At 48.5% G+C, this 19,069-nt stretch overlaps 3 protein-coding genes across 4 annotated transcripts; 1 reads left to right on the forward strand and 2 right to left on the reverse strand.

Moving 5' to 3' along the window:
• Window positions 1-218: 218 nt before the first annotated feature.
• ALKBH4 (alkB homolog 4, lysine demethylase) lies at window positions 219-2,526 on the reverse strand. The gene is made up of 3 exons (XM_066563503.1): window positions 2,275-2,526; window positions 1,432-1,629; window positions 219-995 (listed from the first exon to the last, which is right to left on the reverse strand). The coding sequence occupies exons 1-3, from the start codon at window positions 2,374-2,376 to the stop codon at window positions 360-362; spliced, it is 936 nt and encodes a 311-aa protein (XP_066419600.1). The 5' UTR covers window positions 2,377-2,526; the 3' UTR covers window positions 219-359.
• Window positions 2,317-17,462, forward strand: LRWD1 (leucine rich repeats and WD repeat domain containing 1). 2 transcript variants are annotated; one of them, XM_066563500.1, is made up of 16 exons: window positions 2,317-2,474; window positions 4,239-4,381; window positions 5,426-5,660; window positions 6,864-6,983; window positions 8,221-8,373; window positions 9,038-9,178; window positions 9,819-10,160; window positions 10,785-10,911; window positions 11,158-11,267; window positions 11,718-11,925; window positions 13,392-13,464; window positions 13,553-13,693; window positions 14,355-14,449; window positions 15,001-15,162; window positions 15,800-15,924; window positions 17,068-17,462. In XM_066563500.1, exons 2-16 carry the CDS (start codon window positions 4,302-4,304, stop codon window positions 17,206-17,208), a joined length of 2,253 nt encoding a protein of 750 aa, XP_066419597.1. In that variant the 5' UTR covers window positions 2,317-2,474; window positions 4,239-4,301; the 3' UTR covers window positions 17,209-17,462. The 2 variants fall into 2 exon arrangements, with proteins under 2 accessions (XP_066419597.1, XP_066419599.1); XM_066563502.1 differs by lacking the exon at window positions 2,317-2,474 and adding an exon at window positions 2,811-2,908.
• Window positions 17,344-19,030, reverse strand: POLR2J (RNA polymerase II subunit J). The gene is made up of 4 exons (XM_066563507.1): window positions 18,903-19,030; window positions 18,635-18,724; window positions 18,371-18,545; window positions 17,344-17,864 (listed from the first exon to the last, which is right to left on the reverse strand). Exons 1-4 carry the CDS (start codon window positions 18,953-18,955, stop codon window positions 17,829-17,831), a joined length of 354 nt encoding a protein of 117 aa, XP_066419604.1. The 5' UTR covers window positions 18,956-19,030; the 3' UTR covers window positions 17,344-17,828.
• Between the last annotated feature and the right edge of the window lie 39 nt (window positions 19,031-19,069).

Here is a 19,069-nt window from a genome sequence, read left to right on the forward strand (position 1 = left end):
GGCCAGGAAAGCTTAAAATCTGTGCCAGGGCTTGGGCTGAAACTGTGTCAAGGGCTGTTTGATACACTGTTTAATGTTTCTAACTTTCTTGGATCCATTTCAGTGTTTAGGAACTGGTTGTTTGCTTTTTTGTTACAAAACAGGTAATGGATACAACCTATAATTTCTGACTTTGGCTTAAAAACTCCCATTGCCCAGGAGGTTTTGAAGCTCACCCCTTTCACTTGTTTGTTAAATCTTGATTTTATTGAGCTTATCTTTGCACACACCTGATTCCTTACCCCACCTCAGAAATAAACCTCGTCCTACAAATTCCGTACCTCATTTTACACCTCTCCCAACCAAACGCAACCTCTCGGTCACACGGGTCTCCCTTGGAAGGAAAGAGCAATCTGCAGCAGTTCTTTGCCCAGCTCCTCGTGCCTCCCCCCGGCGCAGAACTCGGCTGAGAGCTCCCTGAAGGTGATGCAGACGCGGCGGTGCTGGATGTGCCTGCGGCGGATGCCGTGCTTCCACTTGTACCGCGCTTCCCCGTGCAGCACCACCAGCGACCTCTGGGGCAAGAGGATGGCCACGCTCACCTCCTTCCCCGGAACCAGCCTTGGCGACAAAAAACACTCGGTTCCCTCTTCTCCTGGGCTTCTGCACGCTGATGTCTGCGTGGAAGGTGCAGGGGGAGTTAATCCCTCCTTATTGGAAATAGGAAATAATTGGATGGTGTCCTCTGAGTCGCAGGACATGGAGAGCACAGTTTTTGAGAGCAGGTTCAGGCTGACCAGGCGCTCCCCCCAGAGCCACCAGTCATCAAAGTGGGGGTCAATGGCAGAGCCTCTCTCTGGTCTGTAGTCCAGGTTACACTGTTCCACAGGTGAGAAACCACTGAGCACAGCACAGGCCTTCATCTGTGCCACAATCTTCCTGCTGAAACTTGGCAAGCCAGTAAAGCTGCCAGCTTTCAGCCTTTGTTTCTTGAAGTTCACTTTGGGTCCGTAGTCCTGTTGGAAAAGAAGAAGGAGGGGAAAGCTAGTGTAAAGGAAAAATCTAGGACAAGTCTTTTTGGAGGCTGTTCCTGCAGAGTTCTGTTCTCATCTCTTCCAGTGACCTGGTTGCCAGGTTGCAAAAGGACTCGGTGAATCTACATTAATCTCTCTGGATTTGTAAAGTAAAACCAAATCTGAACACCCACTTCTTTCCCTTGGAGATTGTGTGAACTTTAATGCTTGAACACACACCATCAAATACTGTTTATTGTAACTATCATGTATTTTTGCAAGAAGTTGATTTTAATTACAGATAATTCTTGCCATTGATTTCAGGAAAAGCTTTCAAAGGAAAACACTTCATGAAACATCTCAGTTTTGTGGGTTTTAACTGAAAACAGCTTTCCTTTTCCAGAGGGATCTAAGATCAGGTGTGCTTCCAAAGTCCAACCTGTTTCTTTCGGCCAGACTGTGATGGTTTCCAGTCATCTCGATCCATCAGTTCCACTATCTCACACTCTTCATCTTCACTAATGAACTCCTCCACCAGGAACACCCCTGGAAAGGGAAATGCCCAGCCAGCAAATTCTGAGTGCTCATTTCCTTTAGCTAGGCCTGTTGCTGGACAGTAAGTGAAATTATCTTCTCCCTGTGGAAATATCAACGGAAAAGGAAAAAGAAGCAATAAGATATTTCCATTATTTACCCCGACAACCTTGCTATTGCAGCATGAAAACTGCACAGTATTCTTGCAGACAGAGAAATTTTACAGCTGCTTTTGGGGAACAACTATTCCCTGCTCTTTTTTTCCAGCTGCAGCATCAATGTGCTGCTTGTTTGAAGCCACTTTTTTTTTTTCCTAATGATGTCTTTATCCTGGAAAGGCAGGGAAGAACCGATGATCCCTAGGGCCACAGGTATAAGGAGATTAATGGTGGGTATTGCTGCAGAGGTATGGTTTGTCATAGCAATAAATGCTGAATGAGGAAAGTTGATGAAAATCGCACAGGCCACAAGGCTGAGCTGTAACAAACGAATGTGAACGTAACACGTGAGGCTCAGGTGAGCTCCGACTCTGAGCGTTATTGAGGCGAACAATTCATAATACCCGAGGTGGGGGGGCGGCCGCCGGAGGGGCTCTGCCCCGGCCCCATCCTGTGACCCTGCGGCCCCGGGGTCCCGGCCCCGCTCCGGGCACGGGGGTCCCGCCGCCCCCCGGCTCCTCCCGCCCTCCTGCCCGCCCCTCCCTGCCGCCCGCCCCTCCCCGCCCCGCCGCCCGCCCCCTCCCCGGTACCTGCGGGGGCGGAGCGGTCGGCGTGGCCCCCTCGCAGAGCAGGCAGGAGCGGATCCCCTTGCAGCCGCAGCCCGGCCCTCCGCCGCCGCCCGCCGCCTGCATCCCGCTGGCTCCCGCCTGCACCCCCCTCCCCGCTCCCGCTCCTCCTCCCGCCCTTCCTTCCTCCCCGGCTCCTCTTCCTCCTCCTCGGCCGCTTCCAGGTGAGGCCAGCGGGGCTGGGCGCAGGCCGCGCGGTCAGGCAGCGGGGGTGGAAGGGGGGTGCGGGCGGACTCGCGCTCCCAGCAGCCCCCGCGGCGCGCCCGGGCTCCGCGCCGCTGTTCGGCGCCGCGGGGGACGCTGGGAGTTGTAGGCGCGGCGCACACCCCGCGGGGGCGCCTCAGGCCGCGGACGGCGCCGGCTCCTCGCGGTGCTCGGTGTCCGGAGGCGGCGGTGACGGGCGAGGCCTTGGCCGGAGCCGCACCTGCCCCGCCCGGCCCGGTCCGGCCCTGCCCTGCCCACGGGCGGAGCCGCGGCCTGCGGCCGGGGATACCCCGCGGCCCGGAGGCCGCCCGGCGGGCGCGGACAGCTCGGCATCCGTGGCCTTGTTACCGCCGCGGCATCGCGTCCCGGGGCAGCTCCACGCGAACACGTTCAGGTCAGGGGATGCCCGGTCCTGGGGCTCCATCCCGAGAGCTGCGGGGGGCAGGAGGGGCCCGTTGCCTGTGCAATAACCCCGGCGTTCGGCACCCCCCGGTAACCGAATGTGCCTCTGCAGCATCCCCTGCATGGGACTTGCCGTGTCTGGCCTTCCCTGCAGCTCCTGCCCTGTCACGGCTGTGCCAGTGTGCCAAAGAGAGGGCCATGGCAACGTCCAGTCACTGGTGTCACATTTTTATTGTAGACACAGGACCTGAGGGAGGTTTGACCTGACCTGTGCTTGGACTCTCAGGGAGAGCTCTGTCGTTTGAAGGATCAAATCCCAAAGAGCTGCTGTTTGAGCTGGTTTTCAGTTCAGCTCTTTGTGCTTGTATACGATATTTCAGTGTATACAATATTTCAGTGTATACACTATTGTGCCCCTCCCTCATGACACAATGTTGCAGGTGCTGTAGGTGTGTGCTGCTGCTGAAACCAAGCCCAAGCAGAGCTCAGTGCCCCGTGTGCCCCTCACGATGTGCTGGAGTGGCATTTAGGCAGCGCTGATCTAACACAGAAAGACAGGAACGAGCCTGGCCTTGGAGCTCTGTTCTCTTTTATTTCCCCCTCTTGGAATCTGTGTCAGAAAGAATGGGAAGCCCTGGACCAGTCATTTCATGGAGCTCTTTTGGCCCTGTCAGCACTGTTATTCCAAATATCAGCATATCCCTCTGTGTGTGTGTGTCTACTGAAACATCAGTTAATCACCAACAAGACAGATAACTCTGTTGATTTTTATTTTTTTCCTTAATGAGGGAATGATGTCCTTGACTGGTGTGTGCTTGAATTTCTGCTGGTTAATTCAGTTTTCCAAAATTTTTGAGAACTTAAAAGTCATCGGGCAAGAGTCTGTCCAGCTGGCCAGACCAGTGAGCTCAGTGTCACTTTTTTGGGAGAAAACCATTCACAGCAGGTGTGTTGACTCTTACTGCTGCTTTTTGTTTGAAAAAATGCTGGAATTCCTGGAGCAGAGCCCGGGAGAGGCACAAGCAGGTACCTGTGATGCTGTCCTGGTCCTGAGTGCCATCACTCATGGACAGCTTTCACCTGCAGCAAGTCTGTCACTCCAACAGCCACAGGATGTATCCCTGTTGTTTTGGAGGTGGATTGGATCAGTGTGCTGGGAGCCTGTGCCCAATCCAATAATAATCTCTGCCATGTTCATTTTAACCAAGTAAAAAAGGTGACTTCCAACACAGCAGCAAAAACAGTAGATAGCCTCATAATTTTTTTTCCCCTCTCTTGGAGCTGTTGAAAGATTTTCTCTTATTCCCATTTGTTTTATCAAGGTAACCAGAAGACATCCTATAGCTGACTGATTGGTGATTCCAGCAAAGAGGTGGAGGTTAAAAATGTCCAAAATCACCACAGAACTTCTTTTGGAAAGAGCAGTTCCAAGATCTACGAGGCTCCGAAAGATTGAGACGCTCAAGTAAGTGCAGACAGGCCCCTGGAAAATTCCAGATTAATTCAGCCTGGCAATGGCTTTTTATCTGTGTGTCTTTCTTCCCCTAAACATCTTTTTTACTTAAAAGAAGAGAGCATCAAAGCACAGAGCTGAGAGGGCATTCCCAGTGCAGGATCAGTGAGCAGTGGTGCTGCTGCTTTCACTAATTGGTTATTGGCAGATGTCACTTTTTTTGCCATTTCTATTGTGTATTTGCTGCCATTTTTTCACGGCTGGATCCCAATTTCCTAACCCCAAGGTATCATCCCTACCCCCAAAGCCCTTGCATTTTTTCTAGCAATTGCTTAATGTGAATAATAGAATCTTCCAGCATGGATTTCAGAGGGTTTTTTAAGTATTTTTGGCATTATTTCCCTTCCATTTTCCTTTCCCTCCATTACGTTCCATCTCTTCTAAACCCAGTTATCCTACTACCTCAAACATTGCAGGGGGAGAGAATAAACTCTAAATCACTTAAAAACCACTAAAAACAGTTTTGTCACTCAGGTCCTTAAGAGGTCATTGCAAAAATGTGTCCTTCCAAATAGTTAACAATGGCCAATCCAAGTGGCTCAGCTGGCCAGTTTCTGGCTGGCACCTTTATTGTTTTTATTGCTGAAGTCAGGGGGTTTGGGTTTCACATGTACTCCTTAAAGTTATTTCTTTCAGTTTGCCCTGTGCTAAAGTAATTCTTCTTAGTGAGAAACATCAGTTAATGACCAGCAAGACAGAGAACTCTGATTTTTTTTTTCCTTGATGAGGAAATGATGTCCTTGATTGGTGTGTGCTTGAATTTCTGCAGTTCCTCTGAATCAGCTGCAATAATCTGAATAACAGAGTGGTGGGGAGATGTTTGAAGCTGTGGGTTTTTGGAGTGTGGTCTTCTCCATGCAGCTTTGTACTGTGATGTGTTGTGCTGGACTGAGGTGCCACCAGGTGGGACTATCTATGCTATGAAATCAGCATTTGTTCTTCCAGTGAGCTACAGATAGTTCATGGTTGGTTTTTTGGGTTTTGTTTTGTTTTCAGCCTGTCCAAGCTGCAATTGAAGACTGGAGATTTAGACCCGCGCTTGTTTTCCCGCCTGAGACACCTGCAGAAACTTGATCTCTCTGATAATTTACTGGACAAATTTCCCAACAGCCTCACCCTCCCTGATCTGCGTGTCCTGAACTGCAACAATAACAAGCTGGAAGATGTGACTGCTCTGAAACAGTTTCCTCTGCTCGAGGAGCTGACCTATGAGAACAATGTGTACTTGACAGTGAGTTACCCCCTCCTTCCATTAAACAGAGAGGAAAACAAACAGCACTTGTGCAAAGTTCTTATTTATTGTTCTTGGGCAGCAAGTGCCAGGGCATTTGAGAAAGCAGCCAGCCTTTGTGTGACATTTAACCACTTTGTGCCACTGTTTCTCAATCTGCAGAAGTGATTTGCTTAAAACAACTCAGATATTAAAATCTGTGTCTTGATTCTCTAGGCCAAAGTCCTGTCTTAGGTGCCTTATCAGGTACAGTACCTCATGCTCATACTAAAAATTTTACTAGTGTAAAATACAGGAATGACTGTGTTAGAGATGTCCTTGCAGAAACACAGAATCACAGAATGGTTTGGATTGGAAGGGACCTTAATGCTCATCTTGTTCTACCCCCTGCCATGGGCAGGGACACCTTCCATAATACCAGGTTGCTCAGAACCCCATCCAGTCTGGTCTTAAACACTCCCAGGGATGGAGCAGCCACAGCTTCTCTGGACAACCTGTGCCAGTGTATCACCACCCCCACAGTAAAGAGTTTTTTCCTAATATCTAGTGCTAGTTTTATTTCCTAATATCTGTGTTAGTTTTAGTGCCCTCTGTGCTCTGGAAAAGCAGACTGGGGCCTCAGATGAGGGTTTAAACTTGGTGATTAGTCTGGTTTAGGTTTTGACTTCTCCCAAGAGGATCTGGTGACTGTACAAGTCAAACATCCAAACCTGATTTTACTTGTGCTGTAAACTGGCATCAGCCACTCACCATCCCCACATGCTTATTTGTTGTTGCACACTGTTAGTATGTGTGTGGCTATATGGTGAACTATCTGACCCAAGGAATTCATGCTGGAATTCCTTGACTGGAGGCAGGACAGGCCTTCCCCTGTGTTAGAGTTCAGGGATATGAACAGAGCTCCCAGCCTTGCACTCAGACCCAGCAGATGAGCAGTCACACAGCCCCCACCTTGTGCTGGATGTTAGCACTGCCTGAGGGCTGGGCAGCTCTGTCTGCAGTTTAAGATTCCAACTCACAGAGAACATTAATTCACACCTAACATGTGAAATTCAAGTTGAAAATCCTGAGGAGATTTTATGAAATGGCTTTTCCTTACTAAATATATCATTCTTATATAGGCTGTATTTTAATCAAGGACTAAATGTAAAGCATGTACCACATGTACAAATTTTGTAACTCCAATGTTTTTTCTCTTTCCAGCTCAATGATGACTATAAAGTAATGTTTCTTTTGCAAAATCTTCGTCTGCTCAATGGCAAGGACATAACCAAACTGGCCAACCATGTGAGGCGTGTCAACAGCAACAAGCTCACCAGCAAGGTAAGGTGTGGGATATTTCCTTAACCTCTAAACACCTCAAAAATAACTAAATCCTGTGCTCAGTGTAGTGACAGAGCTGCAAACAAGCTTCAAGTGGTTTGCAATACCTGTGGTATGATCTGAGCCCAGCCTGCAGAATGGGCCACCCAGGAAATGTCTCACAGCTGGTTTCTCTGGTCACTGCTGGCATCTGCTCTACCTGCTCTGTGCAGGCAATTTGCCTTTGGTTTAAGTGACAGGAGCAGAGCCAACCAGGTCTGTGTCTGAGCCTGTAGTTTTTCAGGTCACTCTGATCATCATTCAGGAATGGGAGAAGCCTGGTGCTGCCAGAACAGCTACAAACACCTCCCCATCTAATTTAAGTTACTGTCCAGGCCCCAGGAATAGGAGCACAAAACCAGGCTCTGGATAATCCTGCTTTTTCCAGCATTCACCAGGAACATGGATTTGTTCTTTCTTCTTCAGTTGTGAATATTTAGAACTCTATTTTCACTCCTTTGTCTACACAATTTAGCTCCTGACAGATTGTCTCCACAAGGCATCATTGGGATCTTGAGCAAAATTATTGTTCAATTATGAAAAAGGTTTGATTGGCTGGCTGTTCTTGTGTATTACTGCTCTTACCATTTGTATTCTAGTTAATTGATCTTCTTAATTCCTTCTGTGTAACAGTGGGGAAAACTCAGATGCTGAAAACTGGGATGAGTTGTGCTGAGTGTTGTCTGCATAAAACCTGTGAATCTCCAAGGGCCTCTGTGGGAGCTGCTCAGCCTCTTGTCCCAGACAACTGATCATGGCTGGCTGTTTAATGAGACACCAAACACTCCCCTGTGCTGTTCTTTTTGTGATGTCTCTGCCCTGATGTTATTTGTACCTGCCTGCCCAGTTCTTAGTCCTGTGTCAATGTAAAAATGTCTGTTGGGTCTGAATGCTGATGGATGTGTTACTGCCCACCAGAAACTCCCATGGGAAACTGTGCTGGCAGGTGAGCATCCTGTATCAGCAGCCTTTTGGAGTCCAGCTGACTCTCTAAATGGGTCCATACTGACAGTGTCTGCTTAGCCACACTCACTCCAGCTTGCTACAGAGGAACTGACTTTCTCCTTAGCTGAAGTGGTCATTTGAACATGAATAAATAAATTAAAGTGGTTCTGTCACGTAGGGTTGGCCACTACTTAAATGCTTTCACAAGTTCTCTTGTGCTTTTCTGTTGAATAAACTCAGTCTTTCTGCCTAGGTTACTGCTCACTGGAAAAAATTCTTCAGTGACCAACTCCCTGAGAAATATACAGCAGAGCAGGTGAAGTCCATCAAGAAGAAGTTCCTGAAGTCAGTGCAGACCAACGTGGTGTATGGGCCCAGCTCACTCAGCGAGTTCACCCGCTGGCGGGTAGGTCACATCCCACCCACCCCCTGTTCTCCAGGCAAGGACCCTGCTCCTGCTTCTGCATGGGCTGCAGTAAAACACTCCATGGATTTGGGTGCTCTTGCTGACAAGTGGTATCATTTTTCTCTTTCTTCACTGCTTTCTTAAGCAGTTACCAGGATTAAACGTGCACCAAGTTGAAATGGCTATCATTAAATATTATTTTTTAATTCATAAGCAATAATGATACATGTACTAATTAATCAGACTGCAGTATCCTTAATACTTAATTATTTGCAAATTAGTTTAATAGTAACTTTTATTCTTGATGAAAGAGTAAAGATAATGACAGAAGTGTAGTTACCATTTAGCTTATAACATTTGTTTTATTTGTTTGTTCACACATAAAATTGAGGCTTCCATCTCTCCTTTGTGTTGTTTTATTGCTGTGCTGTTGTTTCCACAGCTGTGTATTCTGAATGCCCATGACAAAGTGAAGTTCTTGGGTCATGTAACCTCAGCTGGGTACTCCTCCACCACTTGTGAAATTCACACAGAATAGTGGGAGCAGATATTAAAACCTCAGCAAAGCAGCTCTTTGTGCCATGACACATCAGAGCTTGACATGCTATGGCTCTTTTGTCATCGTCTTTTTCTTTTTTAACATATCCACATATTGGCTTCTCAGGTGAAAATGATTGCAGAAGAGTTTCTGGCAAACTCACTAGGTCTGGAGTTAAACTCTGATACTGAATCAGAGGAAAAGACAGATGAGAATGAGGAAGAAAGCACAGAAAGCCCCAGGGAAGCTGCAGAAGAAGTGGCTCCGGTAGGTGATTTTTCCAGTTACATTAGCAATGTTCTGTTTCCTGGGATTCAGCAGCTCTTGTCAGTTCACATTTATGACCCTTTGGTAACCACGGGGCAGTCTCAGGCTCCAGCCTGTATCCAACAGCTCAGGTTCTTCTTTACAGCCAGATTGAAGCTTTCCCAGAAATGTGAAGGTCGAGTTGTTCCCTGAGAGAGCTTCCATTCTCATAGGGGACCAAAAACATTTCATGAGTGTGGTCCTACTCGCTCCACCTCTCCTCTAGGAAGAGATATTTTAATTAGAGACCTGGGCTGATGCCTGGCCAGGCTCTGCTGGTGTTTGCTTGCTTGGAAATGGTTGCAGACTGAACCCCTGTGGTCCATAGACCAGATTTGTTTTTCCACATTGAATGTAAATTGCAAATAACTGAGACAAGGGGAAGGGAGCTGAAAAGGAGGCTGGATGTGTGGTTTTCATTAGCTTCTGCCTCTAGGAACACTGCAGCTCTGGGCTGTCTGATTCCTGGAACCCAGTCTGTAACTGTGGGAGGATACTTGCATTTGAATAATTAATGTCTTTGACTTACAAATTATCTGCACATCTTGGGAAAGCTAAAAACCTTCTGCAGAACCTGACAACATGACAACATGCTTTACAGGTCACAGTAACACCCAGCAAGAGGAAAAGAAATCGTTCAAAATCAAGCCCTGGAAACAAGAGGTCCAAGACCCAGGCAAACACCGAGGAGGAAGCTGAAGTTAATCCCAGAAAATCCAGTCATGTGAAGAATGACCCAGCTCCTGATAAACCAAGAACATCAAACCAACCAGTCAAGGAGGCAACCCCTGAGGAGGGAGCTGAAGGGACACAGAAGAATGGAGAGCAGTTTCCCAAGGGGCAAAGCAACAGAAGATCCAGTCAGATGTCAGGGGAACAGAAAAGCCAGGAGCAGGACAACAGTGTGGTTACCTTGACCCCTGTGAAGAACTCCAAGCGCAAGGTACATCCAACAGCCCCCTGGGGACTGGCTTTGGGCCTCTTGGTTTAGAGTGGGAGGAGCTGCCTTCAGGTTTCTTCAGAGCTCTGCACAGCTTGGAGCTCATAATTGGCCAAATATATTGTGAGTTTTGGTTTGGTTTTTTTTTTGTCATTGTTTTAATTCTCTCAGAGGCATCAAGGGAGAGAAGGAACCCCCCAGGAGAGCCCAGTGGATCCCCTCTGGGGGATGGATGGACCAGCACTCCAAGGTGGTGCACTGCAAACCTGTGCTTAGAACTGGGACTGGCAAGCCTTGCTCTCAACTCAGGGGCTGCATGGGGAAAGGTGTTTCCCCCTCAGCTCGGGCCAGTGGGGATCTAAAGGGTTTTCCATGTTTCTCTGCTGTAGGAAACGGGGTTCTCTGCTGGGGTCTGCTGGGCACATCTTTGCTAAACAGTTCCCTGCTGCTTTAGGAGTCTTGAGCATTGTGGCACCTCGGTCTCTCCTGTTCTCCATAGCACAGACGGGCTGAAAAATACTTGAGTTTAACTCAGATTGCTGTGTTCAGCAGAGGGTTCTGTCAAGGCAATCACAGGCAAACCGTGTCAGGGGAATGAATTTTCTAAATGTGGATGGTTTATTGTAGGAGGATGTCAGTGCAGAGCCATTGCATTTTCTTCAGTGTCACAGTAAAGGCAACAGCCGCGAGGATTTTAAAACGCAGCTCTGGTCCTGTGTCTTCGAGCCAGTGCTAGACTCTGGAGCCAGGAAAGGTGAGCTCTTAAAGAGGTTTGCAGGATTCCCAGAACCACCTGGCTCTGGAATCCCAGCGGAATCCATGCCTTAGACCCCTGCTCCTTCAAGCTGTAGTCTCCGTTGTCAGGAAGAGACTTGCTTACATATTTCTCCTTTGCCTTTGAAAACAGGAGACTGGGAGAGCACCAGGCAGTGATTAGCTGCAGTCTTTGTGTGTTATCCCTGAACCTGGAAATTTCTCACCCATTATTTTCCTCTTTCAGATCCCATTGTGAGCTCCTCCAGAACCGTGGCAACCTGTGGAGGAGAATCTGTCTGTCTGATTGATTGTGAGACAGGGACAGTGCTGAAAAAGTATAAAGTGGCTACAGAGGTGGGTTGCAAGTGGGAAGGGTGAGCATTGAATGGGAATACCAGAACCTGTAATAGTTACAATCGGTGATAATACATATTACAAAGAGGTCTGAAAGTGTTAGTATGGATAGGTGTTAAGATGAAGATAGATAATAAACATTGCTTGCTTATCCTTTTAGGCTGGTTTGGTTTTATTTTTTTATTGGTTTAGGAGATTAGCCTGCCAGTCCTCACAGAGTTGTGTCTGGCTGCTGAGCCTCCTTGACAGCACAGAGGAATAAATATCCTCTTTCTGTAGTTTATACTCTTCTGAGAGCTGTTTTGAGTTTAAATGCTCCATCTTAAATAGTCGTGCCATTCCACCTGAGTAGCACTTGTGACAGTTGTCTTTTCTCTGAGCTAACAGCCAGCACCCTGCTGGCTGTTCTCTGTTCTCTGTCACCCCAGCCTTGTTTTCCTTGTGTCCCAGGAGTTCTTCAGTGTTGCATGGACAACCCTCACAATGGTGATCAGCGACAGCCGCAAGAAAGCTCACAACATCCTGGCAGCTGCAGGGAGGAGAGGGATTGTCAAACTCATCCACGTGGCAGCTGACTTCTGCTATGGAGAGATAAAGGCTCACAAAAAGCCCATTGCCACTGTCTGCTTCAGCCCAACCCAGGAGACCCACCTCTTCAGTAAGTCTGCCTCAGAATCCCTGGGTTTAGTTCTCATGTGGAAATGTCAGGGCTTCCTTAACAAGGGGAATTGTCACCAGGGCAGGCAGGGACACACGAACAAAAGGCACGGACAGGCATTAGGGAGAGAACATAGTGACTCTCCTGTGACAGCAGGAACAGCTTGTTTCAGCCAGAGCCTGCCTCTTTAGCTGAGGTGCAGCAGCTCCTGTTTCTCCCTTGGTGGCTCTCAGGGTGGCTGTCACACACACATTAGCCACAAACAAGCCCAGTAGTGGATCTGTTCCACAGGGATGAGTAAGAAGAATGGCAGAGCAGGCAGCTGGGAGCCAGGCAGTGGCAGGGCTCTCCTGCAGCACAGCAGCCTATTATGGGCTGTTGGGTTTCATTTTATCCGACAATGTGCTTAATTGACTTTGATTTTTTAAATGTGAGTTCCATGCCTCGACAGAGATTTCTATTCAGGTCCTGATGTCAAGGAGAGCTTTGCCACACACAGTAGGGCCCACAGAGGCTGTGGCTCATGGACTGGTAATGAACCATCATGTTACAAATTGTAACTGCATTGTCAGGCTGTACAGTGAGCTGGTACAGAGCCAGTCAGGCCACACCTGCACCCCACAGCACATTGTTTCTCTTGCCTACAATTACCCACATCCTGGAGTGGTTAAAGTGCTACATGAACCATTAAAAGTGGAATTTTTTTTTAGAATAGGGGATACTTTTCAAGAAGAAGCTCAGGAGTACCAAAAGCAGAAGCAGAGGAAAGGATAAGGAGGGTGATGGAAGGATAAGGAGGTTGGTAGCACAGCCATATAATGGTGTGGACAGCAAGACTCATTATATTTAATAGAAAAATTTAGAGTAATTAAGGGAGATTCTTTGCATCCTTTTTGGGGAGGGGACATCAACAAACTCTGAATTTGAGGGCTGCCATCTGATGAGGGTCCAGGTTACTCAGGGTAATCTGTTAGAACTGTTTCTGCTTCCAGTGTATCAGCTTGGTGACATGTTTCTCACCCTCTGTGAGTGCCTATCTTTCCCAGTGGGAGCTGCTGTGGATGTGAACACAGCAAGCCATGGATATGTGCAATAAAGTGATGTCTGCCTGAGAGTAGAGGTTGGAGCTCATATTTTAGATTCCACTAGAAACCCTGACCAGAAACAGGCTCAGAGGGCCACTAACTAAAGACCTTGTGAAGCCACAACTCAGTAATGGACACCAGGAAACAAAGTGTTTTATCAGCCCCTCTTAGAGCACAGGATAAGAACACTAAATACTGACTGTGCATGTGTGACAATGTCTGGGAAATGCTGGGCCAGGAGCCTCAGGGACTGCTGCTGTGCTTTAATGAGCTCTCTGGAGCCTTAGAGGGTGACTGTGACTCAGGCAGAATTGCCAGCTAGCACGAGAAGAGCCAGATAAGCAGCGGTGTCACTACCTGCTTCTCTTCTGTGTCCCACAGCTGCATCCTATGACAAGCGAATTGTACTCTGGGATATTGGGATTCCAGACTGTGACTACAATTTCAAAGCAAGGTAAAGGTTAAAATACCAGATGTGGCCAGTCCAAGAGCCTGTAACTATCACAGCACCACTTAGCTGCTTGTTCTCTGCTTTTTTTTAGCCAGCTGCTGGTGCTGGAAACAGCCTCTATCCCCCTCCGGATTGCCCTGGTCCCCACCTGCCCAGAGCAGTACCTGCTGGCAGGCTGTGAAGATGGCTGTTTTGCCTGGAACATAAAACTGGATAAGGGACAAAAAAGCAGGTGAGAACCACAAGCTGGGGGTGTGCACTTGCTTTGCAGAACAAGAAGGGATAGTCCTAGCAAAGGTTTGATTTTTAACTAAGGGGGTCTGAGCAAAAGCAGCACATCCTACCAAACTTAAAACATCCTCCCCTTTCCAGAGTGGCCAGAAAAAATAGGAGCATGATACTCAAGGACTGTTCAGAGCTTGTATTAAGGCTGCATGTGTTGCAGGCTGCTTTGCAGGAAGGCTGGCAGGAGTGTAATCCAATACCCCAAAACTTAAGGGTGTGTCATCTCCAGGCAGTGTAACGGAGTGTAAACTTTTGGATCCATTTCCAGTCTCACAGTGAGGCCTCCCCTGCTCCTGGTACGTGAGGTAACCCAGGAAACTGGGACCCTGTGGGAGCTCAGGACAAAATTATGAGGAAGAAGCAAGTAAAGTCATGCCCTGCTGACAAATATCCTGCTGCTGATGGAGTGCAGCAATCTCTTGAGCAAACAAGCTTCTGCTGTATTAGTAAACTCAAGTGACCAAAAGTGTAAATTCAACTGGGAATTCACCTGATCTTGGCAAGAAACTCACAAACACACAGATTTCCTTCTGGGCTCTGCAGCCAGGTGCCCTTTCACTGCTGGTTGTTCAGTACTTGGCTGATTTCACCCTTCGCCCCTGCTCTAGGCCTTTTGAAGCCATATTCCAGTTTCCTGGTGAGGAGAGCTTGACAACATCTCACAGGGTTGATGGTTTGGCCTTTCTCAATGATGATGTTGTTGGTGAGTATAAACACAACAGCACAATCCCAAAAACAGTGGGGCACTTCAGCATGTGCAGGGTGAAGCCAGCATGACAAGAGAGGGGCTGCTTTAGCTTCTGGGGGGCTGTACAGGATGGAGCTGTCTCCCAGAGTCACTTGTCTTTCTCAAAAATGTGGCCTAGAGTGCAAACTCATGCTTGGACAGGACCAGAAATCAGCTGGACACATCCCTGAGAGTACACATGGCCAAGCAGTGCTAATGTGGAAGGGGGGAAGAGTCTCTTTCTGCTCAAGGGCTGGTGCAACTGTTTCAGGGGAACTGGGTTTTACATCATGGGCTGGCTCTTTCTGAAGAGCTTGTGCTTGTTCTGCAGCTCAGGAACATAAGCATAGCACTGAAAATCTCTCTGCAACCTCCAATTATCCTGAAATAAGGTAAAACAGGTGCAAACAGTTGCTGCTGGATCAGATCCCATGGCTTGAAATCCATATTCTGGATGGAGCACCTCTGTCTCAATGCACTTTGCTTCCCAGCAGCTGCCACAGCCTCTCCCTTCCTTTCTTCCCTAGTTTCCAAGAGCTCCAAACCAGGATGCATATACTTGTGGAGCTGGAGCAAATCTTTCGATGCCAAGGGAAAAGGATGCCAGAGGACAATGTCTGCAGTTATCCTGGCTGAGCTGGAGTGGTCCACAACAGACATGTCCTACCTGACACTCAGCACTTGCCCAGGTAGGAGCACTCATTTCCTGGGAAATGCTTTGCCCAGTGGTCCATGGTTCTTCTTTGATCCATGGGAGCAGCCTGGAGCTGGAGGCAGAGGCCTGGGAATTCAGAGGATTTCAGAGCTCTGCTCTCCCACCTGCAGCTCTGCAGGGCAGCTCCAGCAGCAGCTGGGTGGAATAACAGCAGTAATAAATAATTACAGCTGCACCATCTGCCTGATCGGGGGGACAGTCGAGGCTGGGGGGTCTTTCTTGCACTGGTTTTCAAAGCACAGAGCTCAGGGCTGGGCCCTGTGGAGCCACTGGGATGCTGAGTGCATCTGGGGGATGCATCAGGGATGTCACACACTGGGCAGCTGGGTTTGGAGACTGACAAGGAACAAACAAACCTGATCCAGTCAGCACTTCCCAAAACAAAGTCAGGAGAAATCCCAAAGCATTTAGCACGAGCTTTTCTACACTAAAGAGAGCTGGTTTATCTTCAAATGAATTATTTCAGAGTAAGGTAGATTTATATTTTTGTGCCAGTAAGGGAATTTTGCTGAAATATTACACCCTCCATTGGGGTCCTGCAGCTGTCCTTTACAGCAGAACAGACTCCCAGCTCCACACCTGTTTCCCAGCTTTTTCTTCTGCTCTCACAGCAAAAGAATACATGTTCTGTGGGGATGAGAAGGGCAGTGTGTGGATGTACAACCTCTCCACCTACACCACGAGCTGGGGCTCTTCGAAGGGAAAGCGCTCAGAGCAGAGGATCTCCCCCACTCAGGTAGGGCTGAGCTGCTCTCTGCACCTCCCCTCCACCCCAGGGCAGCTGATCCCAGTCTCCTGAGCAGGCCTGTCCCAGAACATGCCTTGTGTTTCCACAGCTGACCCTCACAAACAATTAAAAGCAATCTTCAGAGCATGGCCAAGGCTATTTACTGGGGACAGGAAGGAGGAGCTGCAAAGCAAATCTGTCACCCCCTGCAGCTCTTCCTAAAACAGCCCTAAAAAAGTGGTGAGGAGCACAAAGGCACAGCTGTGCAGGCACCACATCCCCAAGGAGGGGAGGGAAGCCAGAGTGAACATTCCCTGATAGGAAAGGCCTCATTGCTTCCCTATACTCACTCACCCTTTTTCTGCCCAGTATTCCCTCTGGAGACAGTTCTCTTTTGGGCAGTCACTGTCCCCTTGCCTGTCCCTCTGAAAGGGCAATCAAACACTCCAAAGGCTCTCAGCCACTGGTCTGGAGCTACATTAGACAGAGTGTTCCATTATTTCTTCCCTGAGAGGGTATTCAGGTATGGGAAGGGAGTCACCATCCCTGGAGGTGGCACTCTGAGCTCTGCTCTGGATCACAAGGAGCTGCTCAGTCACAGGCTGGACTCGATGCTCTGGGAGGTCTTTTCCAACCTCAACAATTCTGTAATTCCTCAGGTTTTTTGAAAATGCATTGCCAAGCCACCAGTAATTCCTCTGGGGCTGAGATGATTTCACTTGTGCATGAAACCCTGGCCCTTTAGGAATATCCCACAACTCCTCAGGAGAAGGAAGAGCCTGTGCCTCAGGTTGCCCAAGGCCCCATGTCCCCTCAGCCACATCCCCACCCCTGTGCTCTCCCACAGATCCTCTGGGGCTGAGGTGCAGATTTCACTTGTGCACCAAATCCTGCTCCTTTAGGAATATCCCACAGCTCCAGCACCCTCAGGAGCAGGAACAGCCTGTGCCTCAGGCTCCCATGTCCCCCTCAGCCACGTCCCCACCCTTGTGCTCTCCCACAGATCCTTCCATAGATCCTCTGGCACTGAGGTGCAGCTGATTTCACTTGTGCACTAAACCCTGGCCCTTTAGGAATATCCCACAGCTCCTCAGGAGCAGGAAGAGCCTGTGCCCCAGGTCCGCATGTCCCCACCCCTGTGCTCTCCCACAGATCCTGACGTGGCCGGAGCTGCGGGTGAACGGGGAGCAGCCCCATGAGATCCTGGTGAACAACGTGGTGGCAGACCCTGCTTTCACCTACCTTGTTGTGCTGACCAGTGTGAACATTACAGCCATCTGGAAGAAATCCTAGTGCCCTATGCCACAGCTCCACCCCCGTGCTTTGACCTAGTGCAGTATTAGTGACTGTTCCCCATGTGCCCATGAACGTTTTCTAGAGCAGCTTTATGTGCCAGATGGAGAAAAAAAAAAAACAAAACAAACAAGGTAAGAGTTTGTTAAACTCATCAGTTCATTGTAAACATCCGGTTCCTTTTACTGTAAGTTTTCACAATTTGTGCATTTGCTTTATAGAAATGACACTTAATAAAACAAAATACCAGTTCAGCTGGCAGTGCCTGGACTTTTTGGCAGGAAAAGCAGAGAGTTCATCTCCAGTTGTCACTGAGCAGCTTCTCATGCTGGAATCCTACCCACAACAATCTCCCCAGCAGCACAGGACAAATATTTGCCTTAAGGCTCCAATTAGAAAACTAAAAATCACTTTAATGACTTATCCACTAAATCCAACACGACATTTATCCTCTTGGCAAAGTGCCTGTCTGCTATAAAAAAAAAAAATTCAGAATATTGCTGTCAAAAATTAAACAGAAGTGGGACAAGAGGGAAAATATTTGCCATGAGTGGAGGTTTAAATATTTCATCCACTAGCAGACACATCATTCTGCCTCAGAAGTAACAGTCTGCTCCATTTTACTCAATTCCTTCTTGCTTGTCCTTAATAGCAACCTGTAAAGGAAAAGCAAAAATACACATGCTTAGACAGGAGTTCTTACTGGGCTGGATGTTGGTGTTTAATCATTCCTGTGAATCTTCTGTGAATCACATCAACTCACAGTGGAAATCTCTACAGCAACCAGAAAAATAATACTGGAATTAAAATCAAAACTTATTTACAAATTGGTGCCTTTTCCCAGCACATCAGAGGTACTATCTCAGTCACAGCCTCCCTGATTTTGTCTGAGTAAGATTAAATCTCAGCATTCAGGGGCTAAAACAATAAATAAACTGAGCAGAAGTGATGAGAAGTGAAAACACAAGCCCAAAGTTTTGTCAGGAGAAGTGAAAAACGAAAATAAAATGCACTCAAGAGCAGCCAGGCTTTGACAGCAGCTGAACAACACAAAGAGGGTGGCTTGAATTAATTCATAAACCTAAACCCCAGCAGCTTTAAGACACACACCAACATTACAACAAGCTCAAAGCGTTTTCCAAAAGGAAAAGAATCCCCTTACCCTGAACCTCTCCTCCAGGAGGGAGAGCTCACTGATCAGGTCTGTGATGGCATTGGTGAAAGCTTCCTGGGGGCTGTAATCTGGGGTGGTTTGGACACGGATGATGATTTTATGTTCCAGAGGGTGTGGGACCTTATACCCTGCAAACAGCACCTGGGGGTCTTTGAGCAGCTGCCTGGAAGGGGAATAAAAACCCCAAAGAGTGAAATGAAGGGCGGGAAAGCCCCAAACCTCCCCAGAAATTTCCTCCCCGCCTGAACTTACGACTTGATGATGTTGCCGAGCGTGTGGTCCTCCTTGTTGATGGTGAAGAGGCAGGCGTTGGGCACCTTGGTGTCCTTGTTGATGGTTATCCTGGGGTGTTATAGGATACAGGGATGTCAGCGATCCGTGCGCGCCAGGGAACAGCGGGGAAAGGCCGGGGCTCCCCCCTCCCAGCTGCCCGCGCTCTGATTAGGGGCTAATTCGTTGCCTCACGGGTTTAATGAGCCGCCCCCCGGGTTTAATTAGCCGCCCCCGGGTATCCCCTCACTTTTTCTCGCCCTCGAAGAGCAGGAAGGACTCGAAGGCCGGAGGCGCGTTCATCCCGCCGTTGCTATGGCGGCCGCCTCTTCGCTTCCGCTACGTCACTTCCGCCCTCTCGGTGCTCCTGGCGGCCCCACAGCGCCCCCCGGCGGGCGGGAGGACCCGCTGAGGGCA

This window comes from Molothrus aeneus, chromosome 20 (genome assembly GCF_037042795.1).
Source record: "Molothrus aeneus isolate 106 chromosome 20, BPBGC_Maene_1.0, whole genome shotgun sequence".
Classification (NCBI taxonomy): domain Eukaryota; kingdom Metazoa; phylum Chordata; class Aves; order Passeriformes; family Icteridae; genus Molothrus; species Molothrus aeneus.

What these genes read in the sequence shown, in the direction of transcription:
- ALKBH4 (XM_066563503.1), bottom strand. Translation starts at nt 2,376, where the DNA reads ATGCAGGCGGCGGGCGGCGGCGGAGGGCCGGGCTGCGGCTGCAAGGGG. An exon ending in CGACCGCTCCGCCCCCGCAG is followed by an intron (nt 1,630 to 2,274) that starts GTACCGGGGAGG and finishes ATATTTCCACAG; the next exon opens with GGAGAAGATAATTTCACTTA. An exon ending in AGTCTGGCCGAAAGAAACAG is followed by an intron (nt 996 to 1,431) that starts GTTGGACTTTGG and finishes CTTTTCCAACAG; the next exon opens with GACTACGGACCCAAAGTGAA.
- LRWD1 (XM_066563500.1), top strand. Translation starts at nt 4,302, where the DNA reads ATGTCCAAAATCACCACAGAACTTCTTTTGGAAAGAGCAGTTCCAAGA. An exon ending in AGAACAATGTGTACTTGACA is followed by an intron (nt 5,661 to 6,863) that starts GTGAGTTACCCC and finishes TTCTCTTTCCAG; the next exon opens with CTCAATGATGACTATAAAGT. An exon ending in AGTATAAAGTGGCTACAGAG is followed by an intron (nt 11,268 to 11,717) that starts GTGGGTTGCAAG and finishes CTTGTGTCCCAG; the next exon opens with GAGTTCTTCAGTGTTGCATG.
- POLR2J (XM_066563507.1), bottom strand. Translation starts at nt 18,955, where the DNA reads ATGAACGCGCCTCCGGCCTTCGAGTCCTTCCTGCTCTTCGAGGGCGAG. An exon ending in CTCGGCAACATCATCAAGTC is followed by an intron (nt 18,546 to 18,634) that starts GTAAGTTCAGGC and finishes TTCCCCTTCCAG; the next exon opens with GCAGCTGCTCAAAGACCCCC. An exon ending in TCCTGGAGGAGAGGTTCAGG is followed by an intron (nt 17,865 to 18,370) that starts GTAAGGGGATTC and finishes TTTCCTTTACAG; the next exon opens with GTTGCTATTAAGGACAAGCA.